The sequence below is a fragment of the Amphiura filiformis genome, chromosome 18, assembly GCF_039555335.1.
Source record: "Amphiura filiformis chromosome 18, Afil_fr2py, whole genome shotgun sequence".
Lineage (NCBI taxonomy): Eukaryota > Metazoa > Echinodermata > Ophiuroidea > Amphilepidida > Amphiuridae > Amphiura > Amphiura filiformis.
Genome location: NC_092645.1, coordinates 17,116,739 through 17,144,646, shown reverse-complemented (window position 1 = coordinate 17,144,646; position 27,908 = coordinate 17,116,739). Strand labels below are relative to the sequence as shown.

The following is a 27,908-nucleotide window of genomic DNA, read 5'->3' as shown; positions in this document are numbered from 1 at the left end:
TAATTTGAAGTTAACGATACGTTGAATTTAACAATGGTAACTAAATGTCAAATAACAAGGTTCATTTGAGAAACACACAGCAGTATCAAAAAAGGAAGACAACTTTTTATTTCTATGGTTAAATGCAACGACTTCTGAATATCCACTGTACTGTAGATTGCTACAATAGTAATGATTATTATAGACCTGAATCAAATGCAAAGTATTTTTTCAGACGTGGTTACTCTATCAGTTTGATTTGCTAGCGGACATTGCTACAATAATATGCTTGATGATCAAATATCAGGTTGTTTCTACGGCAAATAAGTAATTCGTAAGAAGTTACAACTGCAATGGGGAATTGTATAAAGGCCAGAAGGCGCCAGGTACAATCATCGTTACCAGAACCAATCCAAAACGTGGACAGTAAACCACAGAGTGGGCCACTAATATCAGAACCAACAGGATCAAGTTCAGTAAGTGGCTAAGCAATAATTAACAGTCGCATGTATACGCGTATGCGGGTTCAGAATGACCCTTTTGAAGTTATTTTTGACCCCGTATTTTTAAGTGTGAATCACGCGACACCGGGGTAATTTCGATGCAAACTTTCTATAGCGACGAATTGATTTAAGCCCTATAGTAGGCATACAATCGCTAAAAGAACTCTGATGAAACTTTAATTGTATTTTATGACTACAGGTGTGTGAAGGTGACCCCCAATCGTGTCTACAATTCTGGCGTGATAGTAATACTTCAGTGAGATTGTATTGGTCTGCGAACCTTGGTTCTAAAATGGGCACGGGGATATTGACTCTTTTAGATGGGCAATGGGTGCTTGAACCTGCTAAGGAACCTATTAGGCCTACAGGTAAGACGGATTTGGGGATGACTATAATGGCCGTGGAGTGCCAGAGGGTGGAAGTGGATATTTCCCTTTCAGTCAGGACCCTTATCCCTGCGTACCCCTTCACCAGGTGGTCCAAGAGATAGCAAGAATTTCTTTGACAAAAATGACCAGGTGTCTTGTTATGAATGATAATTGGATAGAACATCTCATGGGGCATCTGAAAAGTGAAGTCTTGAGTGTCGTGAGCGGTGGAGCGTGACATCAGAGGTCAATGACCTCAAATTTGACCCATTTTCCTGTATAATTCGTTTTATGCATGCCATTGATTAACAACAGCCTCGATTTTCACATTTTTGGTGTCTAATGAGAGATATTAAAATTATCTATCACACAAAACCAATATCAATGAGATTTAACAATGTTTCGACCCTAATTTTGAGCCAAAAACGTCAACATTTAGCATTTGTACCCATATTTTGCAAATTGACCTGACATAAAACTTACAATTTCCTGAAAGGTGTAGGTGTATTACTAAAACATTCTTACTCAAAAACTGACCCATTGTGTTCACAAAAAGATGACCAAAAACAATGTGGGTAAAGTCGTTTTTGGGCAAGGACATTTAAAGTGCAATGACCTCTTAAATAATTTCCTATGAAATCGTGACTAGATAATGAAAGACAGATAGGCTAATTATTAAGGGTATACGATGTATTGTTGGTAGAAGCAGCAGAAAAAAAGTAGTTCACAGCTTCTTGTGAATGGTAGTGAGCTTTAGCAAACATTGCATTCCTCAATTCATAGTGAGCGTGTAGAAGAATTCAAATATCACAGATATACTTTTGTAGCTCCTGTGGTTCTTGAGTTATGTTGTAAAGAGGGCTGAAACAACAACACTTTTGTAAAACGTACATAACTCATTAACAACAATAAATTAAGCAGAATGTAGAATGATCAAACACCCCTCTTCAGGCATTTTGCTCTTCATGATGTCATTTCATTTTCCAAATGCCAACCAGCCAGCTTGGATTATTCGTTTTACTTCTTCCAGATGGCTAATAATCCCCGGGCTTTTTCCATTTTGCAAAACACCAAAGTGTTATTTTTCAATAATATATTGATTCAGATAATGAAAACACCACTGTTTAAATATTTGTAATGAGTCCCTAAAACATTTTGGCGATGGTATAAATGGTGAGGGAGTGGCGCAAAGAATCATGTTTTCATTGTTTTGGCACGTCGTGGTTGTACATTTGGCAGATTGACAGATGTAAAAAACATCTTTAAAAAACCCATCAACAAACAAACAAACAAACAAACAAACGAAGACCCCCAAAAACTAATAAAACGTGGATGCACTGTGGGGTGGTCTTTATGAAGCCCCCCCCCCCGAGCGGGACAGGGGTGAACCCCACAAATGAATAAAATATGCCTTCGACGCCCACAAATTAACATAAACTGCAAGCAATTTTGCATTTGTATTTCTTCATGTTATCATTGTCAACCCTTCTAAATGACACTTTCGACTCGCTCAAGTATAGGAAAGATACATGCAAGTATGTTACGGCTTCGTATTTATGTTGTTTCAGCCAACTTTCTGATGTATCAATATTCATCTAATACTGGCCCACCTGATGGAATACCAATTGTGCAGATCAAGGCAGATACGTATGATCCAAAAGCTGATGACTGTTTGGCAGCATCCTCTGCAGCACACCTGGCGGCATGGGTGAGTTTTGATTTCGCTTATCGTTTTTACCAATTTTGTCAATTATTGACGATCTAGGCTACCTGGCACTTCTAAAGGTATTGCAATAAGTCCCGGGTTCAACACCAACACCCCGGCAGCTTCGAGACGCTGGGGTGAATTATCGGTATAATTGGTACCATTTATAGATTACACTATAGCCTATTGTCCTTTTTACTAGAGCAAATGCTCAACGAACTGAATAGCAAAAACAGCAAAGTAAGGCTAAAGATCAACATAAAGAAAACATAAGTTATGTTCAACAGCTGTGCTACATCTAGAGAAATCAAGAGTCAACAATGATGTAATCCCAACAACTGGCAAATATACCTAGAGTAACTGGTGAAAATTGATATAGCCCGGGGAATATTAGCCATCTGGAAGTAACACGAATAATCCAAGCTGGCTGGTTGGCATTTGGAAAATGAAACGACATCATGAAGAGCAAAATGCCTGAAGAGGGTGTTTGACCAATGCATCATACCGGCAATGACCTATATGGAGCGGAGACGTGGGCTGTCACAAAAAACCAGGGAGCAGAAGCTCAAACATGTCAAAACTAATTATTTGAAACTTTTAAACTAATTCACACAAGCAAAATGAAAACTCACTCAGAAATGTTCGTGACTCATCCGAGTTCACTTCTTCAGCTGTTGTGACTGCTGGTAGACGTTAGCGGTACTGGAGTCACGATGAATGCAGTGACCAGCCGGTGTTCACTCAGCTGATTGGCTGGAGGAGGTTAGATTGGATGCAACAACTTTGAAAGTAGAGCATGTCTCTACTGTTTTGCCTGTTGCTCGGGGGGATTAATTCCTTGCAAATCCAAAATACACGGAGCAATCTGTTTGCAAGGTGTGTGCAACAGGCAATTGCTTGGAAGCCCCTTAACGCAGTGTTCATTGGTACTCCCCTTTATGGGTAAGTCACAGTAAGGCTTTGCACCCCCAGCCTCTTACATACATACATACATACATATTTCAAATTTTATTAGATAACTGCAATTATATACAAAATACATAGAACGCCACATAAAGCTCGCAGAGCAGGCGGCAAATTCAAAATCTAATTATATACAAAAAGTGAGAAACCATGGAAAACACATGAGAAGCAAAATTTTAAACCATGGCGAAGAGCAAACCCATAGCCAAGCAAATGACAACCAGAAGGGCCAAAACAAACTAGCGCTGTGCATTGACCGCCCCAACACGCATTTGCCACACAATTTTTGAGCCAATGGCAGCGCTGATGCTCAAATACTTAGCAATGGCTTTGCTCCTCCGGGTGTCAAACCCGAGTATTTTTAACCCAGGTACCACGTTTTTGTGGACACACCCTGTAGAGCCAATGATGATGACGACGATTTTGCATGAGTAATTCGTGTCGAGAGTGATCAGTTCACACAAAGGACTGTAATATGTAAATTTGGTATTATAACATTGATCAATAAAAGCGTCGTACGGAGATGAAACTTCAACAATATAAGCCCTTTTCAACTGTTCATCAAGGATGAGTAAGTCCGGTTTACTATGAATAACATTAACCCAGGAGCACCAGGTGATGTTAGAGTTTAAAAATATGATTTTTTGCTATTTTTAGTTGATAGTATTTTTTGGATACCTTATTACCTCTAGAATGTCCCCTGAAAGGGAGACCATTAAAAAAATACACACAGCTCATGTTACAGGGGGGTCAAATTAGGGTTTGTACAGTAAAGTATAGGGAAATCAAAGCTGTTTTTGATTTTGACTGCATTTATTTATTATGCAGTTTACTATGACAAATTTGGTTTTAAAAGAAAGATATTCATGTAAATTAATTTTTTCAAAAATAAAAACTTAAAATTTGTGTATGGTTTTCATGTAATTAATCACATAAAATTGATTAGTCGAACACTGCCCTCGTAGGCTCATTGCTGCCAATGAGCTATACGCAGCCTGTCATCATGACATGCTGCATATAGCTATTATCACACGGTGGTGGGCAAATTTGCCAAATTATATGGCACTGGTTAAATTGCATGATTTGAATGTTCTAGTTGGAGTAGATCCACTTAAAAGAAGTTAAACTCAAAGTTATAAGATTCAAGCTGCCGTTGATAGACACGTCAAGCATGATAACATGATTATTACAACCTGACGGTGTGGTGTTTGTGACTGCTTGTATCAACTGTCATGACTAAGCTTAGGCTTGTTCCAGTGCCAGTGGTTCTGTCTTCTGAGACTGAAGGTATATGAATTCTTGGTAAGTTGCATTTTATCTATGAAGTTTTGACTTTCACTTTAGAAAGCATATCATGGTACATGAATGTAAATTCCACTTTACTATGAGCATATACCTGTACGGTACCGTACATGATATTTTAATGGTAATATAAATAATAATTTATGTGATATTGATATTTATTGTCATGATTGTTATTATCATGTATCAAATGACTGGTTTGATCAGTTGAGTTACTGGTACCATTCATGCATTAATACGTAATCAATTTTGCTTCAAGACAAGTTAGTTGCACAGGCAAATATTCAAGCTGACCAGTGTTAAATATTAAATTCGGGATTAAATTATTCTTTATCACTTAGGCCCTATCAGTCAATGTGTTTACGTTAGCGTCGGTCGACTCAGCAGGATCCATATGTTTGGACGTAATGCTAAGTGTAAAAGGCCTGTATAAAAATCTGCAAAAAAAGTGCAATATTGTCACAGAGATCTGCAGGAATATCTAGGTCTATGTCCCAAGTCTATTCTAGACTCTCTATTGTCTTTTTACCCAATTGATGTATTTTATTGGGAATTTCGACTTGTATACATGACATGTGAAATGTGGTCATTTATGGGCATTTCCACGGTAACACGTGTTACACTTTAGCGCATCCACGTTTACTTTCCATCCTCTGGTTGTAATATAGTAAAATTTAATAATACAACAATGGTGCGAAAGTCGTAACCAACCAAAACAAAATCATAGCAACCGCATTGACCCTCTTTATTTCTGGCGGCAAAAAAGTTTATTGCTGAACAATAAACTCAATAAACGTTATTTAAACTTAAACACAATTTTGAAAATTTCAGACGATATCACCAAGATTATCAAAAGCCGCTGCAAGGTCAAGGGAGTGAAAATATCACCAAGTTTATCAAAAGCCGCTGCAAAGTCAAGGGAGTCGCCATGCAGAAATATAGATTTGCAAGATACTACTTTTTTTTGCCAGTTCACATGAATTTCTAACAAGTTTTCTATTCCCTGTTTCTAACTTTATACTTTAATACAGAGATGTGATTTTCAGAAATTTTCCTGATTTCATGAAATTTTATTAAAAATTTATTGTTTTCAGGAAATTTTGCCCTGCACGATAGAAATTAGAATGAGACAGCTCATTTTTTCAGGAAATTTCAAAGCATATCAGGTCGCATGTCATAAGTTGGGTATGCAAAAAGGGTGGAGGGATTACACTTTTCTGAAAATTGTGATACAAATTTGATTGGCTTTCCGTAACCCCATATCCTACAGCAGTGGTTCATACCTCATTTTAAGCCTAATTTTATACTCTTTCAATCTACTGAAGCATATAATTATGTATTATTCAGTAAAAAAATCACATCAGTTGAAATGAAAAATGCCAGGGGTGGAGGAGCAGGCGGATGTGGAGCAGGCGGATGCGGGAGTGTGCAATAGAGCCTATGTGAAAATTCACATGTCAGCATGTCAAAACTACCGGTTAATTTTTCAAATCTAGTGAGGGTATGATGTATTGACAGCTTTGAATGTTGAATTTGTACAACTAAAACAATTACTGACTACTTAAGGTGGTACTACACCCCCTGATAAATTTTGTGACTAATTTTGCATTTTCTCAAAAAGTAACTACATTTTGCGTACACACTGGTAACAAAAGTTATGTATATTATTGGGGCAAGGAATCCATTATACTTCACCAAAATTTCAGTGATTCAAGACAAGGGGTTCATTATATATTACAAATGAGGTACATTCTAGCAGTACCTATTTTCTTATCATAAATAAAGTACTGCTTGTCTTGAGTCACTGAAATTCCAGTGTAGTAACTTGATTCCTTAATTACCCCTATAATATACATAACTTTTGTTACCAATGTGTTATTTTTTGAGAAAAAATGCAAAAATAGTCACAAATTTATCAAGGGGTGTAGTACCACCTTAAAAGGTTATATGTTCCATTTTTTACATTTTTAATGAAATCTTAGTTGAATTTCAGTATTTTTAGCAACATGCTAATGTACGGATATTCATTTCCTCAATAATAGAATAACTGTCTCGCTAATTACTCGTAAAAAGGTCATTGACCTTCACAATGTAATTAACATACGTACAATTATTTTAAATAGTTCACTTGAAGCAATAATGTATTGAGATCATATCCTCCAAATCTGATGACATTCTTGCATAAAATAAAAAAATTACAGTCATTTTTGTAATTGAGGTCCGATTTGAGAAAAACGCAATTGAAAATTGAGATTTACATAGGCGCCTGTGTATTAATTAATTAGTAATTAAGCATTATCTCAAAAATTAAGCATGTGATAAGGTTAAAAATGGTGATAATTATTAGAGGTTGCAAATATGTACAACATATCAAAAAATACATTTTTTGTCATTTTTGACCATGTAATGGAAATTGTACCCAACTTATGACATGCGACCATCAGGAAATTTTGACCATGTACTGTATCACATCTCTGTATTTATTTTATTTTACAATTTTACAATAATTAATCCAAGTCATGATAAAAAATGATATGTTGATAAAAATGATATTCATAAATTATGACCACATTTGCATGAATTGCCAATATCAGTTGCGTTTGTCTGCAACTCAACCCAATTCATCACATTTTCAAGTTTAATTAAGGAAAAGAAAAAAAACTTTATTGAGACACTGCATGATATTAATTATTTTCATATTTTGTTACAATTAATCTGATTATAAATAATAAACTGATAACCATTAATGTGTTACAATTAACATGATTATAACCTTATTTCCATTGATTTGTTACAATTAACATGATTATAACCTTATGACCATTCATTTGTTACAATTAACTTCTGATGAAAACACTTAGTTAAACACCTCGGTATTGTGCTGACAAACAGTTCAACTCTTGACTGCAAACATTTCAATGTCCTGTAATGAGATTGATTTCTGGTCTAGCAGTTCTTTGTGCAGCATTTGGATTGAATTTCATTAGTCATTTCTCTTAGCAAGCTTCCCAGAGGAGAATTTTCTATTGCAGGCTGACATTTATATTACCTTTATGTCCCTGATATGCACAAAAATGCATCAATTGGATATTTTGCGCTAAAAGTTGTGACCTGATTAAAAGTTTGTTTTATAAATCATTGTAAAAGACGGGTGATTTTGTGGTATTCAGCTCTCTCTCTCTGTACTTCCTATCATTTTGTAGTTCTACACACTAAAAAGTATATAGATTGATGGATATCGTGCGCTAGAGTTTATCACCAGATGTCTGCCGATGCTCCTATTTCACAACAACTTTGCGTGGTAATATCTGTATGCAGCACGCGCGTAGCATAGCAAAACACTGGCATCAGCAGACATCCAGGGATAAAGTCTGAACATATCAAAAGTTGATTTTTGGACAAATTCATTGTTTATGTTGTAGCAATTATTTTGAAGTTGAAGTACTTTTTTGCTCCTATAGGGCCTAAACCACTTTAGTTTCCTCAGTGGGAATTCACAGGGGTGATTTTCCCACAGAAACATTTAAAAGTACTTTTGCTCCTATAGGGCCTAAACCACTTCAGTTTCCTCAGTGGGAATTCACACTAATATTATTATATTATTTGATTTGTAAATTATAAGATGTTTGTAGCAAAGACAAACCTATAATATTTCAGGTCATTTCATCATGGCAGTTGGCAATGGTAGGCTAATGTCTTGCATGATACAGTTGTGCACACATTGTTTTTCACTTGTCCATTTCACTGCCAAGATTAAATGAAATGGAGTATAACATGAGTAAAACTAGATTGTTTGTGTCTTTTCAGATCAATGAAATGGCTCCACGAATGAATGCATTGATGAACAGATTATATCGACTACTACTAGCAAGTGTCATTTTGGAAATAATAATTAAGTAATTCAAGATTAAGAACTTGCAGAATGTATGTTACATTAAGGAAAGGGGATAATAGATAAGGTGACAGGTGACATCATGCGCACACATCATGGCAATTTCCACTGTTCTTTGCCCAGCATTATGCGTATGCATCATACTTTGATCAAGGTCCATTTCATATCTAGTACAAAAATGTAGGCATACAAGAAAGCCATTTTAAACATCAATATTATTCCAATTGCCCTGGTTGATATACACTGATGTCACCTCATCTATACATTTATGACCATTAATTGTTATTGGGCTGTTAAAATGTAGTAAAGCTAGTCTTAGAGATACCGTCCAATAGTTCTTACAAAACAATGGGACAGCATTGATTTAGTATATTTAGTAAGACCACACTAAGGCATTTAATTTTTCCAACTTGTCAAAGCGATATATGTAGTATACCATTTGATATGTTAAATACAAAATTATACATTGCTAAGGAGCAACTTAAAATGTGTGTTGAACAGCACTTTCACTTTTCAGTAAAGTTATTATGGTTCAACATAATTAAGCCATACTTTAAATAAGATTCTTAAACACTTGAGAACGTTCCTGCAATCTTATTGGTTCTTACCTGTGTGATATGACACGATATCACACGGGTCAGCTGCGAGTGCATTGACGCGATACTGGCGTACTCGCTATTTGAACCAATCGGAGGCGCATAACAACAACGGGACTGATCGATTTTAAGCCCTAGGTAATTCCTTGCAAAATGTAGGATTTAATTTCATTAATATTTGTAATAGGGGGCCTACTTGTAATGATATTTTTATTTGAATTGAAGTGTTTAAGAATGAGAATAAAAGTATTGTTTTTAGCCACTGTCGTGCATCTATCGTCTCATATAACACGGGCGACACCATTATTTTCGGCGTAAAACAACTCGGCCTCGCCCCGTTGTTTTACTTAAAATAATGATGTCGCCCGTGTTATATGAGACGATAGATGCACTCCAAGGCTAAAAACAATACCCTTATTCTCTAATTCACACCTGTGGCTGAGATCAATCCTGTGGTAAGCAGACTCAAAGCAGATACAAAATAATTAATAAAAAACATGTTGACAATGCATATCGTGTAAGACTGCCAAGTAGAATGATAATGCAAGATTTTTCAATATATGTCAATCAAGTCGCAAAGACTCTCAATGTAATACACAGTGGCTGCCTGTGCTTGTGGCTCAAAGTGAAGCAGGTGCATATGGTGGGATCATTTTAGACTGAAAATAAGGGTAATGTGCAAGTCTGGGGTGCCCTGCAGTTTCACTCACCCTGAGCCTATAGGAGTTACGCCATTGTAATACGCTCATGTACAAATAACGCATCCATTGACACATATTTTATGCTATATATGGTGTTTTTTGAAAATAAATGAAAAACGATTTGTTTAAACAAGATATAATTGTGATATTTGAATTTCTTGTGTGATTTCCTTTCATTTGATACCCATATTGACATACTTTCGATGAAATTCAGATTTGACCCCCCCTGGGGGGGTCCGTGTGAATATTTTGGGGGGTCTCCCGGTCGGTGCTTAAAATACTTGCCATGGACCATCCAAATTGATGGTGCAACTAAAAATAGCATTAAGAATTCAAAAAAAGTACTCTGTGCTCCCTGGTTACATTAGCATAAAGCTGTGTCGAGTTGGAATTCAGCATGTTACCTGTAATTATCTTGTTTACATACACAATGAGCTGAGGACGGGTCTTAGTGAGTTCAGAATGAATGTGGTTAACGATCCTGTCGTGACGCTTGATGTACATGTTATTGAAAATCATGCAACCATTGAGAACATGAGAAGCAGTGTCAAATGGGTTGTTACATAGTAAGCATGACTTAGGATAAACACGAGGATAATAATAGTGCAACAGAGAATTACATTCAAGAAGTTGAAGACGTGTCTTAAAGATGAACTTGACCAGATTATCAGCAATAGCAGTATTGGTGAGATAATTGTTCGAGATGTGCAAATTGATGCAAGGTGTGTTTAGAATTCTACCTTGAGATATCTTAGTCTTAAACCTAGTGATACGGTTATTTAAATGCTGGTTTTTGATATGATTGAATGTGGTAGATTGATTGCGCAAAACAATAGCCACTACATTATCAAGGGAGGAGATATATACGTACTCGTCACCAGACATCTCCAACCTCAGGCCTTCACGCATGCACAATTCATTGAGCTCGATCCAGACCGATTTAGGCCAATTAACCGCACATTGCTTAATCAATCTACCGTTTTCATCAGTACAATAGCCAGCAAATGAAGATTCAATATTGTTCATGTCCACTTTACGCTTTTTCCATATGTAGCTCAAGTGATGAGCGTGCACTATGTCTTGTTTGAGGATCATCAGAGTTCAAAGTCGATAACAGAAACGAAATCTTTTTAGCAATGTACGTGGTAGTAGGATTGATAATACCTAATCCCCCAAACTTTCTAGGAATAAACATGATGTCCCTATTACTGGAGTTATTTATACCAAGCCAAGATCTAATAAACTTAACAATTTCATCTTCCAAAACAGTGAGCTGAGAAAGTGACATGGTTACATTGCTAAGGTAAAAGTTCAATTTAGACATAACCATGATATTGATCGCCTCCAATTTGGCCACAATAGGAAGTAAAGACGAATCTATTTTGACCAAAATTTGAGAAAGAGAAGTAAATATATCAGCAACTTGAGACTGGTTAGATTTACCATCCAAACTGATGTCATGGCCCAAATATTGATATTTACCAGATTTGCCCAGTTTTGGTATCTCATCACCTTGAATTTCAATTTGAATAGTACTTGTATCATCCCTACGGTACCAGTTGTTACCAGATCTTTGGCCATGTAAAATAGCACACTTGCGATGCTTAATGTTCATACCAGAATGGTTAAGAAAAAGTTCTGTTTTAGAGCCCATGTCAGTCATAGAGGCTTCGTCAGTGGTAGCAAGAACGATATCATCGACATACCCTTGGACTTGATTGGGAATGGACGGCTGCATGTCATTACATAACCACCTTAGCCATATGTCGATCCCCTGCTCAAAAGCAATCACAGAGTACGGGCAGCCCTGAATGATGCCTCTATGTCTGACAATTGGATCGGTAAGACCGGAATTCGTAATAACCTGAAATGTAGATTCTGTGTAAATGTCCTTAGTTAAATCGACAATTATATCAGGATACCCATAGGCCTTTAAAGCATCGACCATCATTTCATGATCAATACTCCCAAAAGCGTCTGCTAAGTCCAGAAACATAATATACAATTTACCAGATTGATGTCTGAAATCAGTAATTGAGTTTTTAAGACAAAAAACGTGTTCCTGTAATCCATTACGTGGTAAAGATCCCTTTTGACTATGAGAAAGTCTATTAGTTTCAACAATCCACGGAATAAGACGCTTGCCTAGAACCATCATAAACGTTTTGTAAATAGTGACAAGTTTTGAAATAGGCCTCCATTCAGACAAATCTCTTGAGTCATCACTTGATTTGGGAATTAAATTGATGATAGCATGTTTCCAATCACTAGGTATTTTACAGTTTTTTAAACATATGTTAAATATTGATTTTAAGACGTTAATCACATTGCTTATTTTATAGTCAATATATAAGTAATACGGTCGTACCCTGGTGCACTTCTGTTCGGAGCAGTTCGGAGGACTTGCTTGATTTCATCTTCTGTAATCGGCATTGTCAAACTCAAATTATCCATGTCGAGATGGGGAATTAAGTTCAGTTGATCACGATGATCATTCCATGGTGCCAAATCAGGGTTCCATTCATCTAATAAACGACGGCTTTTCTCAGAGTAAAACTCCGTGACTAGTTCTTTGTTGACGGGACACTTCACTTGTGCCTTATCCATACAATCATGCTTGATGATTTCAATTGCCCGTTTTTTGTTCGATTTCCAGAGTTCAGTAAGTTTAGTCTTAGAAATTTGGTTGGGTTCTTTGTTTACGCCATTTTGATTTTTGCTCTTGAAACTAGGTTGGATTTCATTGCGTATGTAGTCCAAACCATATTTTATTTTTCTAATGTACCAGTTTTTGACGGCAGCATTGGGTGCTGGGCGATTCCCCATATCAGGGATGGGAAATTTGCAGATGATACGGTACACATACTTAAGAAAAGTCGTGCTATATTCACCACCGTAGTTAGCTTTCTGTTCTTGAAATTCACCTCCCCTAATGAAAATTGAAGTTAGAATTTTGACGAGTTTCCACCATTTGATTGGGTCGGGATGATAAAAGTTCAGTTTCTTACCATGTTGTTCATTTGCAATGTTGATTCTGAGTTGGAATTGAAGTCCTTCAAAATGAGACCATTCATTGTCAGTCAAGATTTTCCCAGTGAACTGATTGAAACTCTCGGCAGTGGGATAAATGTCCGGGTTGCGTATGCCGGTTGTTGTGGTATCCGGAAGCGTGTGTTCTTTTGCTTTTAGACGGCCAGATCGCATTGCCTCTTTGAAAGGAGTTTTTAGCTCCTGAGTTATCCCCATCTTCTCACAATTTGCGCAAACGTTAACGGCGGAAGCTACGACGGATGTATATGCCAAATAAGCAACCAATAGATAAATCCAAAGGTGGAATTTTGGAAAGTTGTCGGACGAACGTTGAGGCACGTCCGAACCGGTCGCCATCTTGGACATACACATACATACATACATACATACATACATATTGAGCATTTATAAAGCGCTGCTACATAAAGAGCGTAGCGCTACAAACAATATTGAAGGTGGCAAAAGGCCAAAATATATACACAAGCAAAATATATAGAGAGCAAAAATATAATTAATTATACAAATGTGTCTTAAGAGACTTCTTAAAAACAGAAAGTGATGCAGATTCACGGATATTAACAGGTAAACAATTCCACATTCTGGGAGCATTATAGTAGAAGGCCCCGCGCTCAGCAGACTTCAGCAGTTTAGATGTATTGTGCTCTGTCAGTCTTGTGGTGTCAGATGCTGAGCGCAGTCCAGCTCTACCAGGTTGATTGAGAGTGATACAAGAGGAGATGTAATTGGGAGCCATATGATTCAGGCATTTGTAGACTAATAAAAGTACTTTAAACACAATTCTTTTTTCCACAGGCAACCAATGCAGTTCTTCCAAACATGGAGTTGCATGATCTTGTTTACGGACTTGACATATCATCTTCGCAGCCCAGTTCTGGATGCGTTGAATACGCTGAATGTCAGTTTTATTTGACCCTTGCCATAGTCGATTTTAGACAAGATGAGGGCACGGATGACAAGATGGCAAGTATCACGATCAAGATACCTACGAATCCTAGAAAGGTTTCGAAGATGATATGTCAAGCTACAGCAAAGGTTTGTAATATGAGCAGACAATGACATGGAAGAATCAAATATAATACCTAAATTGCGGATGTTATCAGATGGATTGATTAATATATCACCAACACACAATGACACAGGACCCACAAAATGTTTCAGGTGGGAAAGAGTGGCTACAAAGAACTCTGTCTTGCTGGTATTGAGCTTAAGCATATTTCTCCTCATCCATTTTCTGAGAGCATCAACACAGCAAGACAGGTTATTCAGAGCAACCACAATGGAAGAAGGATCCTTGGGGTTAAAATTTGTGTACAATTGTATGTCATCTGCATACATGTGAAAATTCAAATCGAAAGATCTAACTATACGACCAAGTGGTAGAACATACAAAGTAAAGCCAAGTGGTCCTAAAATAGACCCTTGTGGTAAACCAATCTCTAAAGACATAGGGTCTGAAAGCACACCATTGATTAACACACTGCTTGATCTATTTGAAAGGTATGACCTGACCCACTGAAGAACAGTACCCTTTATACCAAGATCAAATTCAAGCCTGTTAATGAGGATTTCATGGCTGTGTCGAAGGCACTGCTTAAGTCTAGCAACACTAGGAAGACACCTTGGCGTTGAGCAAGATTTTTCATGATGTCATCCTTAACTCTCATGAGTGCCTACTCAGTGCTATGTGCCTTCCTGTACGCTGATTGATATTCTTCACCCAGATGATAGTTATCCATATAGTTGGTTATAGTGGTACAAGCTTGTTTTTCGATCAGTTTGGATACAAAGGAGAGGTTTGAAACCGGTCTATAGTTTTTGAAATCATTTTGGTCAAGAGATGGTTTTTTGATGAGTGGGGTAACAATAGAATGTTTTAAACTACTTGGAAAAATACCTGTCGATAGAGAACCATTGATGATTTGAGTTATGATTGGTACAAAAGATTCAATATTGTCATGCAGGAACCATGTAGGCACAGGATCCAGCGAACATGACTTCTTAGCAGCTTTATTGATCATCTGGCGAACGTCCGTCTCACTTAACAGATCAAACTCAGAAAGAGAAAGAGAGCTAGGTACAGACCCTTCAAAGTTAGGATCAATCAGCCCATCTTCAAGCGAGAGATAAATAGCTTTGATCTTATCATTGAAGTAAGTTGCAAAGTCATTGCTGAGATCCTTTGCCGAATCATGGACTGGAAGCTGTTTTGTAGTTTTATTTAGTAAGCCATCAACCTTTTGAAAATAGATTTACAGTCCGCATTCTGAAATTCATGCTTATAGTACACCTGCTTGGAATGTTCAATCAGCAAGTTTGTGGCATTCCGCTGCTCAACATAAGCTTGACGATCTATTTCAAGCTGTGACTTTCGCCATCGACGCTCTAGTTTTCGACGCAAACGACGAGCCTGATGTATCTCATCATTGTACCATGGTTGTCTACGTCGACAGCTGCATGAGGAAGTTTTGACTGGAGCATGTTTGTCCAATGTCAATGTGACAGCAGTCTCATAGTGAGAAACCAGATCATCGACGTGATGGTAATGAGTCGGTAATACGAACTCTTTCTCAAGATCTGCTTGGAAAAACTCTCTATTAACTGAATTTTAAAGTCGCGAAGAAACCTGGATTTTGGACGGTTTACATTTCTGTTGATTTACATTGAACAGAACAACATGATGGTCTGAACCTAGTCGCAAGTCCACAGTGCAATTGATAACAAGATCTTCTTCAAGACGAGACATTATCAGATCTAAAGTATTCCTGTCTTTATGTGTGGGACCAACAACGTGTTGGTGTAAACCAGCACTGTCCAGTGTTGTGAGAAAATGCGATACTCCATATTTAGAAGGAGTGTTAACATGCAGATTAAAATCACCAAGTATGATGATTTTACTAGTCATGGTGTTTATGCATTCGATAAAGTTATCAAACTCAATGAGGAATTGCGAAGTTTTCAGACCATTAACAGACGAGGGGTAAGGTCTATAAACAAGAAAGTAAAATACGTCTTTGTCAATGGTGGTGAAACATGCGAATTCGAAAGTTGGAAACTTCGTGATTTCAGTGTTAAATATCTGCCATTTCATCTCTTCTTTAAATAAAACACCTACGCCACCACCACTAGTAAGACTGTCACGTGGTGCACTAAGAAACCTGTACCCAGGTTGTTCCAGTTCTGCTACAACAACCGGGTCAGATACATTTAACCAGGTTTCAACTAGCATACAACAGTCAAGATCATGTTCAATTATGTACTCGCTGAACATGGTAGTTTTGTTCCTTATCGAGCGAGCCATGATGCAGTCATGTATACAGTAGAATTCATCTCGACCTTTGCAGGACTTAAACCCCATTAAAAGCTATTAAACCAAGATAACACCCATTGAAGCAGCTCAACTGATTAAATCAGATCTTCTCTGGTTGTGCACAAGTGTCTGTTTTCAATGTGCGACATCGCAATAAAGCTGGTATTATAGCTTCAGTTGGGTAACCGATTATAATGGAAACGAAAGGAAACAATGGTATGTGTACCTTTGTTCACGAAATGAGACAAAGACCTGCTTTTTGTTAACCAGCATTCTTCAAAATGAGCAACATAATGATTGTTGACTTAACACGGTTTGGAAATAATTTCTTCATATTTTTGGTGTTATCTGTCGTTTACATATCCTTCCTAAAACACAAAAGTGCGACCCTCTCCAAACATCTAAATTAGCTAAAAATTTAGGACATGTTACAAAACTATATTTTCTAGAACCTATTTAGAATAGTTTAAATGTAGCTTGTACCGATTTTTGTAGCATCCTTCAGAACGGAGCGGTCCGTTACCAATATAGCTCAATATTTTCGGTCAAATCTCCATTCAATTAACACGGGGAGTTGGCTAGCTATGAGCTAGCTATGCTTTGCCCTCACTCATATTTTACAAAAGTGCGACCATTTCTGAACATCTAACCTAGCTGTAATTTTAGGTCATGTTAGAGAAACATATTTGCTAGAAGTTAAAGAGAATATTAAAATAAAATATTGGCTGGTTATTTTTCACACAGTGATGTTAACTAGGCAAGTGTCCATTCTTCCAACACACATCATTTGTAGAGGTCACGCGTCAATGGTGAGAGCACTGTGTATTGTGTATAGGAAAACGGACAGTAACTGCAGTATGCATTCCACAATCCAAATTTAACACCCGACGTGTCACATGTATGTGGTAAAGTTAGGAGATCAGAAATTGGTGTTGTATTGAGTTCTCTATGAGGGGATGCTTTTGCCTTTTTAGAACCTTGTGAACCTCTATGAGTAGGTCTCACTGCCTGTAAATCAAGCGACACAATCCTCTTCCACACATTGCTAGGAAGGCGTGTAGTGGTACCCCCGTTGAGAGCCAAGAGCTCACTTCTACTATAACAACCCATTATATCAGTTTCACAGTCAATAAAGATTTGTATTGATGACTCCAGAGATAAATTGTCAACAATGAAATTATCTGTCCCATCAATTGATGTTGTTGATAGAAAAGTTAATGATGTGCGACTGACTCTGTGGCTCTGACCCAGTACCCATAATAGAGTAGGTAGGAGTATGTTAAAACAACCAGCTTCTTGTACTAGCCATGGGCAGTGTTTAGATCAAATCCCACAAACAGTAGTAAACAAAAATCACTTTCCTTTCAATTCTGCTCAAAAGACAGCACAGAAATCTTCCAAAAATGACCAGTAGATTCCTTGATGTTACTGCTGAAGCTCTGTAAATGCAGTCTAGACTAAAGATAGTGTAGTCCAGCAAAATGGCCAAGTTTGTCAGGAGGGGCAACCAAAAGGTGCACACAGCAACAAAAATCAATATCCTCTTGACTAGAGTAGTTGCGAAGCTCCCCTGGTTGGGTAGTATCAAGGGGGTGACACTAACTTCACGGTTGTTCTATTATCAACGCAAACCTATGACAAATCCCGCTGGTTTGCTAGTTAGAAAATGAGGCCAGTTATCGATCGGTTATGAATAATTAATTTCGGTCCCTTTTAGGGTTGGCAAATAACGACGCCGTTAGTTTTGCGAACTCTGCCTGTTCAGTGCGAGTAGCAAGCTTGAAAGTGCGCCAGCTAGCAGAGCAGGGAGCAATCCGGTGATGGCGCACTAGTATTTCCCATCAGGCACCAGTGATTTGTTTTTTACAGAAAGTCTACTAATTTGATAATGGAATAACCTTTCACAATAGTAATGTCGAAATTAGGAATTGGTGTCAATAATACGACGGTAGTGTATCACTTAAATTTGATACGATATTCAGCCAGCGATTTAGCGATAAAAAAACCTTTGACCACTGACCTGACCTGAAGCACGTGAGGCGCCATATTCGTTTGTTTTTATTTCCTCGTGTGATAATAAATATCATTCAAACTATAGTTGTCGGCCGTGAACGTAGTTTATAACTGGCCTAAGAAGTTTGTTTTAAAAATAAGTAAATAATCATCACTCACCGTTCTATTTGATCTTGTGGATTTCCCAACACGTAATAAATTGAAACGCCACTACCGGATTGCTCTCAGGTAGTAAAGCGGGCGCACTTTCAACCTTCGAAGCTTGCCATTCACTACCGGTAGTAATATTAATTAAGTGATGTCACTGATGTGCAGCGTTTCTGGAATAGCACTTGCATCGTGCATGTATAATTTGAATGTAGCTTGCTGTATTCAATATGTGCATGCATATTACAGGAGCTTTATAGGAAAAAAAAAAAAACAATTGAATAATTTAGGAGATTATCAGGGGCTGTGAATAATTATGAGTCCTGGGGAGGGTAAAATTGGGGTGAGGGGTGCGATTTTGGCCTTAAAACGCTTTAAAAGGCTTAACCATTACTTGGATTATTTTTCGACGGAGATGTGCGGCCCGAGCTTCCGAACCCATAACCATTTCTAAGGGTCACGATTTTACCGAAAATAGGTAGGCCCCTACCCATATCTAAGGATTGTCAGGAAAGTAAGGACCCATATCTAAGGATTTGAGCTTGAAAATAGTAAAAGCAACATGTTTTCCGGCATGTTTTTTCACACATAGCACCGACAATCTAAAAGGAGACCCATGTCTATGGATTTTCGTGGAAAACCTTATACGTGAGTACCCCCTGGGGGGAGGGGAGGATAATAGTAAAGGTCCGGGCTTATGATATGGAAATTTTATTTTGAACAAAAATTCTTTAATCACTATTGACGGTTTCGCCTACCATGGTCAATAATGAGTAAAATATCGGTTTAGTTTTAAAAAAAAAGGTTTTTTTACTGTAGGCCTACATCTACAAATCTGATGTATTTAATCATTATTTGGGATCCCAATAATTTGAATGTGCAACAAGGGGGTGGTCACAATATGTTTTGCAGGCTGAGAGGGGGAAAGCGATTTATTTATTTATTTATTTATTTATTTATTTATTTATTTATTTATTTATTTATTTATTTATTTATTTATTTATTTATTTGTTTATTTATTTATTTATTTACAATACTTGTTATATTTATTTATGTATTTATTTATTTATTTATTTATTTATTTATTTATTTATTTATTATAATTATTAAGGCTTGTTCAAGTAACTCACCTCTAACATTTCACGCACTCACTTGCACCGGCTCAACAAATCAATCAATCAGTTAAATCAGTTAATTAATCAATCAATTCACTAACAATGAATATGAATAAATTATATGATATTCAATTTCAATCAATAGACATATCATATCAAACTATCAAACAATGAATAAATGAACTGATCGACCAAGAGCCCTTTTTTCTAAAGAGTGTGAGTGAGTGATTAAACAAAATAAATACAAGCATAATTATTTACATAAATAAACAAATAAATAAATAAATAAATAAAAAAGAAATAAATAAGAAAAATTTGAACAAATGGTATCGTAGCATTGCATTCACAAAAACAAACATTGCTGACAGGAGGACTCGAACCAACAACCTTTGCATCACCAGTCTGATGCTCTACCACTGTGCTACGACGTCGTCTAGTGGGGAGGACCTAGTTTTTAGCTTATACAGTGTTCGTCTGTGACAATGCCGCCTCGTGAAATGAATTTAAAGTTATTTTGATATCAATCTTTTTTTTTTTCAATAGGGCCGTAACATTTTGTTTTGAAGATCTCAATTTTTATTTTCTTTAGAGTAGAGACAAATATTTCCCCTTTTCTACAATTTGAGCCCAAAATAAGAATCTACGTCTTTTATTACTGATTTAATGTTACACGTCTCACAACAGATATTTAGCTGGCTTAGCGGTCTTGCACTGTGCTTTTTAACCGGGAGGTACCGAGATCGATTCCCACCTCTGCCTGTAATTTTTTTCAAGCCTGGGAAATAATAAGTTTATTTGGCTTCACAACGCTAAATTATTCATGACTTGCCCAACCTGGTGGTGTAAAGTGCTCCCCATAACATATGAATATTAAGCAATAACACAATGGCTAATTTAAATAAGAAAGCGTCACATGCAAATGAGGGATTGCCCTCTCCAGGAATTGCTTCATGGTAGTATCCCGGGGTTCTTGCCTAGTAGCTAATTTGCATGGACCGTTGAGCGTTTTTTGGGTTGGGTAAGGATAATAACAGATTCCCTTCTAAAAACTTAATGGCAAGTTTATATACATGTACTGAGTATACATTCAACGAAACAGTTACTTTTTATTTATGAATAATTATTACTTCGTTATGCTAATTAAGTTTTAATTTGCATGTTTATTAATTGAGCACCAGTGGTGTTATATGAAATATTACTGTTATACGGACTGCAGTAGCCCTTTATAATTTTCTCTTACCATGTAACATTTGCATATAAATCGAGCTGTAAATGCATTTGTTCCGTAAGTCTACCAAACTAACTCAGATTCTACATGTATGTTGTGATCCTTTCCATAGTGTTTCTAGAATGTCCTAGTATTCCTTTTGTTCAGCTCCTGCCCGAGACCGTTATCTTGAGCTATTGTGTTGATAATGGTCTCTGGGCAGCTAGCCACCTCCATTACTCTAGGTAATGGCCGGGGCAACGAACCTTGAACAAAAGAAATACAATGGATAATCAGTGAAAAGAAAAGGGCTAGACGTATATATGAGGGTAAATGAACCATCATATCACGCCGTCTTTCGGAGCAGACGTTAAGCCATCGGTCCCGTGTACAGAGAGCGATACCTGTACAGTCATGTAGTTCGAGGTGTGTTTCGAAAAGTGTAGGATAATCCGTGACTGTTACATTCCGTCTTTCTTCAAAATTCTGTTGTATTGGAAAATTAAAGCCATATAGCTAAACGATTGTAAATTATGGTTTTAAGACACCGTACATTTTTGGGGGCCTATCACGTGCCTGCAATAACGGTAATGAATTTAATCATGACATTGTGTATTAAAAGCACTTTCTGAGCAAAACTGCGATTGGGTGTTAGTATTGTATATTTATACAATAAAACTAAGCAAGTTTGTTTTATTTATTTATTTATTTATTTATTTATTTATTTATTTATTTATTTATTTATTTATTTATTTATTTATTTATTTATTTATTTATTTATTTATTTATTTATTTATTTACTTATTTACAGGCCCTTCCACAATCTATAGAAGACGCCACAATAGCTCACCCTGTAAAATTAGATGGACGGTTTTTTAATGCATCACCGACATCGGATGTACAGGCTTCACTAGAGTATACTTTGGAAAGTTTACAATACAAGGGTAATTCGAAAAACATCATGTTTAATAAGTATAAAAAACATTCCATCTTTAAATATAGTTTGCCTTTTTCCTTATTTGACTTGTTTTTACATGACAAGCAATTTGAGACCATTTTCGTTTAAATCGGAGCATTTCTACTTTTTGGCCCCTGTGTGGCTAAAAAAACTGACACCACCCCAGATTCGACCTTATTGCTTATAACTCAAGAACGGTGTGTCGCAGGTAGACTTTTTAACCAGATTTGAGCAACTTTAAAATTTGACCACTGTATTGACCTTTGACCTTGAATAGGGCCGGAGTGCCGGGAATTATTTTTGTTAACACCTTGAATGTGTTATATGGTTATAGCACCGGAAAAGGAAGCTAAAAAGCTGGGTGGATGCACATTAAATCCCGGTATATCCTGGACTATATAATATTGGCTTTAGGGTCCCAGGGAACATGGAAGTGACACTCATATTTGTGGCATGTGACCTGTTAACCATTTGTCAATTTTTCGCCCCATTGTTAGTCATTTTAATGACAATTTTAATACTCTTTGCCGTCCCCTAGTTAGTACATGGCGCTACGGAGTGAATTTTGAGTTAGCATCTAGTTTTGCTACATTAATGGACCAATGTTTTTGGCATCCTTACACCTCAAATGATAAAACAAAAATTGGTTAAATTTTTTCATTATTTCCCCTATGCTTTCCACACACTCCCAAAACGATTTCCCGAGCAGTGGGATTTCCCAGCCAAAGATTTAGACTGCACATTTGGGAATTGGGATTTATATGCATTTACACCAAAAGGATATATGGGAATTCCCAATTTTTTGCATTCCGATGTGCATCTGGACAGGAAGTTGGATGTTCTTTTGACCTTTCCTGATGGGAATTCCCAATCAATTTTGAGGGGGAAAGGTGTGGGAAATCAAAATGTCAACGGGGGAGATGGGTATGTAGTTCTGGAATAGCCCGAAATAGGAAAATAATTTGTTTGAGAAATGTGTAACCTCACAATCGGATGAAAGCATGGGTCAAAGGTTGTGCATGTCCATATTTCTACAGACTTTGGCTGCATTAACTCTGAATAAATAAAAATTGCACCAAAATTATTGTAAATTAAGTATATGTTTGAGATTTCTTATGTTCAGGGGAGTAATTTGAGACCAGGCAGTTTGGATGAAATCGGACCATCTAAATTTGACCTCTGTGTATGAAATTTTTGACATTTGACCTACTCGACGTTATAACCCCTGAACAAAGCAGCGTAGAACAATCACACTAATAGCCAGAATGGAGTCAGGTGACTCTCAAAGCGGAGTAAACTAGCACTGACTCTACATTCAGAGTCGTCGACAGAGTCAAGAAATTTATGACTCGATAAGTGAGTCAGACTCTCGAATAGTTTGGCTGTTGACACCATGTATTGTATATTCTCCAATTCCTGAGGGATGGTGGTTCAGCCTAAATTTCTTCATCCTGTCGTCTGACGATCGCCTATATGGCGTGAAACTGAAAGTAAAGTCTTCTATTCCGTTATGTACTCTGAATTTTTATCTTGATGTACATCTATGTGTATCATTATTTTGTGCTATTTCCGAACTGTCGGAGTGACCCTGTAATGAAGTCAGGGTGACTCTATTAATGGAGTCTGGGTTACTCTAGAAGCCGAGTCCAGCCACTACGCGACTCTATGTCTAAAATGACTACATATTTTCGGATGCTCCCCTCCCCATCCGAGGCTCGAAACTTCATAATATCATATTATATTTATTTTCCAGGTTTTTATCTCGGCTATGATGCTAGCAAGAAGGGGCCCACTTATCCAGTCATCTTAGTGAAGGACAAGGATCCAAAATGGCCGATTTCCATCAATTTCACTGCATCAACGAAAATCACCGGGTTAATTTGCTGAAAAGTCTGTTTCATATTAATTGTTGTTGCATATTCTGAAAGACCAACTTACTAAGATGTATTGGTGAACATATGAATGAAAAAGAATTTAAATTAAGTGCTAAGGAACAAATTGTGTGTGTTGATTTTTTTAGATCATGTGTTTGAATAAAGATATGGCGAAAATTGTATTGATTACGTAACATCTCAGTCTTAAACATGTGTAACGGGACCGAGCGGTTAGGTCTGATGGTATTTGTGGCTGGCAAGTGGCTTTAAGGGGTGGGTTGGCCGGAGCCGGAATCCGGCGGTGCACTGGAGGAGTTATGCTGGACCACTAAGAACTGCACTGGAAACTTAGATTTTACTTTGTACTAGTACTTATTTATTACTACTATTTGTCACCAAACAAAGCACCACAACAAAGCTATTTCACGAACAACAGAGCTTGTACTCCCATGAATAACCAATAGCTGTTTACTACTAAACAACAGCACCACAACCGAGTTGCATCAGAAACCGAGCTGTTTCAGCACGAACACGATCAGCAAACAGCAAAGTGCCAAGCAGCATTTCAGAAACAACAGAATTGGTACATGTACAGATTCAGCAACCGAAACAGCAGAGCTTACAAACAGTCTAGAAACAGCAGAAACAGCAGAAACACACAACAGCAGAAACAGCAGAAACAGTAGAGCTTAGAAACAGAGCTGTTAAAGATAAAAAGAAAGAAAGAAATGTCTTAATGTCTAATTGTCTTAATGTCTACACACACAATATACGGTAATATAACATTGCAACATGCATGAGTGACCTGAGTAACCCGGCTGAACAATCAGATACATAACTCCTATTTAGTAGTAACTCCCTTTGGAACTCCTTTTTGACAATACTCTCCTTTTGATAACTCCCTTTTTACAATAACTCTGACTTGACAATAACTCTCCCTTGACAATAACTCTCTTTTGACGATAACTCTCTTTAGTAACGACTGTCCAGCACAAGCACACTCGTGGTCATTATCGAACAATATACATTATTTTGTTGCAATATCACATTTTAAGAAAACATAAGATAATCAATTATTTTGAATACCTGCTAATGGTGCACTAAGTGAGAATGACAATGATGTCTAATCCTTGGCTATCATTAGTCATCTCACACAAAAATAATAGAAATGAGCTAATTTGGGTTCATGTGTGTATTTCCCCACTGACATGATAGTTTATGACCAACTCGCCCCATAACTCCTCAAAGAAAATCAAAACTCGCTAACACATAACTCTCTTGGCATGTGAGAACTTTAGATGCGGCAATTTGCGGCAATTGACAAAATAGTGCACATAATATTAATAGCAAGGATTCATTCTTATAACATACAATTTTAACAAGGCATGCAAAGGTATTTTGTGTTACATGTATAATATATCAAAACATTATGGACGAGTTACCTTCTTTTGGAAAATATTGATACTAACTAGTGAAGGCCTACTGGGCTCACAAAATAAATAACGCTTTAATAACTTCCAAATAGAGGACCTACATATCTGGTTGAAAATAAAAGGAATAAATGATAACTCGTCTGAACTCGACTTATACCTCGACTTCAAAAACTCACATTTTAGAATGATATCTTTGGTGAAACAAGAAATCACAATATAAAAATGTACCTACGAATTTGGTCCTGAATTAGGTACACAGATTGGTAGCACACATTATTAAAAACACATATTTTAAATCTGACTCACTTTATGTGATCAGTTGTTGCACACATGATTATATATATAAAAAGCTGGTAACTTTATGTAACCAGACACACATTTAGCATATAAAATGGACGGGTCTCAATATAAAAAATATGACGCATAGACACACACAATTATGATACACAATAAAATTCGCATAATCAGCACCATATAAATATGTGACACTCGAGTAAGGTACCACCTTAATTTCTAGCACACCACTGTAGCACCACATGACTATAGGCCTATGCGTACATGTCAAACTAGGCCTTACTTTCAGAAAAAGCACCAATATTTCCTTTGCAACTCTTTGGTTCACATTCATCCATAACTCGCTCGTCTTTACACTACAAAAATAGACAAATGTTGTTCCTTTACCACGTCCACCACCATGTTCATATCCAAACAATTGCAAATGGAATACGGTAATCCAAAATGTTATGATTTAAATACTGTCTCATTCACGCCAACCAACAACCCAATGAAACAATAATACTCATTCTTTGGTACACACATAAAAATCTGGATTATGACTACAGTTCGCCTGCATCGCAACTGAGCTATAATAAATAATGGCATTTCTGCTCAAACATGATGCCATTTTGCATAACCGACATTTATACGCCTACACACAAGTTCATGTAACATGATAAATGCATAATATGAAGACACAGCGTTATCACCTATTTACTTGAACTTCACATGACTGAAATGTAACATCATTGACATGAAACTGATTAATTTCTTTTAATCCGCAATTAACATTTATAAAGCATACATTTCTTTTGACAATTTTGGTCACCTGAATTGACATCACAACAAACAGAAAAGCAATTAAATTAATCAATTATGAACATCCAAATAATCCATGCCAAACAACATTTTGGTCTATTATTTTGGTACATGAGTCAAAATCACAACAATGGGCGAGCAATCACTTAATTAGGAGCACCTGACATAATATAAACAAAGTACAAACATTCAATCTATTTTATACATCCTACACAATGACCCAATGCTTTGTATGACAAACCGTACTTGTATGTGTGCCGCGGCAGGCATGTACCGTGCCCTATGACCCTATTACTGCCTACGTGACAAATTGCAAAATATTAATTTCCAAAATATAGATGATCTAGAAAATGACCAATTTTACGGCCAAATGCACTCATGGTTTACTCTACTGAAGTTAACATCTAAACATCATGATAAATACACATTAGTAATGACCCTTGCACACAAATTAGCGCCTGACATAATGTCAACAAAGAGAATTTTGAGCCCAAACCCCCGGTTATCATCTCAAAAATACGCAATATTTGGCATCAATGCTTTCTTCACACGCAATTTCCAATACCAGAATATGTGTACAAAAATCTATAAATTTCCATGATTTAACACACTAAACACACATGCCACCGAGCTCACCGTGTGCTATAAACATTCCTTTACTTCAATTAATTAACCAAATTTATTATTACCTGAATCCCCAGCCCTGTTTGGCGATGAAATATCACAATCATCGGAGCTTCCACGTTGCAATTTTGTACGGCCTCAACACTCCCAGTAATGCATTGCGCGGATCACGAGACGGAAGCATAAGGTCGCGCACCACTAAATATAAATTTCGAATCCCGTTACACATGTTTAAATATTTCAAATTTGACATATGATTTTAGAATTTCGACACATCAATTTGTTTCCTTGTAATAGCACTCCAGCTTCATTGTCTGAAAATGTAAGCCTCGCACCTGTTAAAATAAACTGTCCCGGACGCGTAATTTCTTTCTTCAACCATAATGAGCCGCAATACGATAACACATAAAGTAGGCCTACATACATGTAAGTATAGACCTATGAGGCTGGATATAACACGAGTTCATTACCATTATTATTTTCTCTTAATAAAATAAAAAGAAATTCTACAACGGTTTACCTGGGGTTCGAACCCACAATCTACGTATCCATGGTCTAATATGTCTACACAACTGTGCTATGGGTCGTTACAAGTGCCAGAAAGTTGTTTGTTTATCATACTTATTGATTACGGAATAAAGTGCATACACACAATATACTATTACTAGTATATTAGTACTAATAAATACGTATAATCCTAACCCCTAACCCTAAACCTTAACCCTAACCCTAACCCTAAGACCCTGACCCAGACAATAATGAACATTGCCTCGGACTATGCGGTTAATGATATATTGCGGCCCATTATGGTTGCAGAAAGAAATTAAGCGTCCCGGATGTATTTCTTTATAATGTTGCAATGAATTGTGGGAAAGTCATGACGTCAGTACGTACAAGTACGTATACGTATGTCTGTGGAGATGAAGATTAGCAAAGGCTGGAAAAGACGCCATGACTTCATTTTAGGCATTTTAGGCTCATAAACAAGAACCCTATTGCCAAGTAGGTAAAAAATTGCATCGAAAGAGTAAGTACGAAAATAATAAAATACTTCTAGAGAGGGGGCTATAGCTAA

General features: G+C 36.9%; 1 protein-coding gene across 1 annotated transcript; it reads left to right on the top strand.

Moving 5' to 3' along the window:
* The first annotated feature begins 95 nt into the window (after positions 1–95).
* On the top strand, positions 96–27,908 carry LOC140139947 (uncharacterized). The gene is made up of 5 exons (XM_072161731.1): positions 96–455; positions 682–850; positions 2,419–2,558; positions 21,661–21,793; positions 23,561–27,908. Exons 1-5 carry the CDS (start codon positions 333–335, stop codon positions 23,692–23,694), a joined length of 699 nt encoding a protein of 232 aa, XP_072017832.1. The 5' UTR covers positions 96–332; the 3' UTR covers positions 23,695–27,908.

What these genes read in the sequence shown, in the direction of transcription:
- LOC140139947 (XM_072161731.1), top strand. Translation starts at nt 333, where the DNA reads ATGGGGAATTGTATAAAGGCCAGAAGGCGCCAGGTACAATCATCGTTA. An exon ending in AACCAACAGGATCAAGTTCA is followed by an intron (nt 456 to 681) that starts GTAAGTGGCTAA and finishes TTATGACTACAG; the next exon opens with GTGTGTGAAGGTGACCCCCA. An exon ending in CAGCACACCTGGCGGCATGG is followed by an intron (nt 2,559 to 21,660) that starts GTGAGTTTTGAT and finishes ACTTATTTACAG; the next exon opens with GCCCTTCCACAATCTATAGA.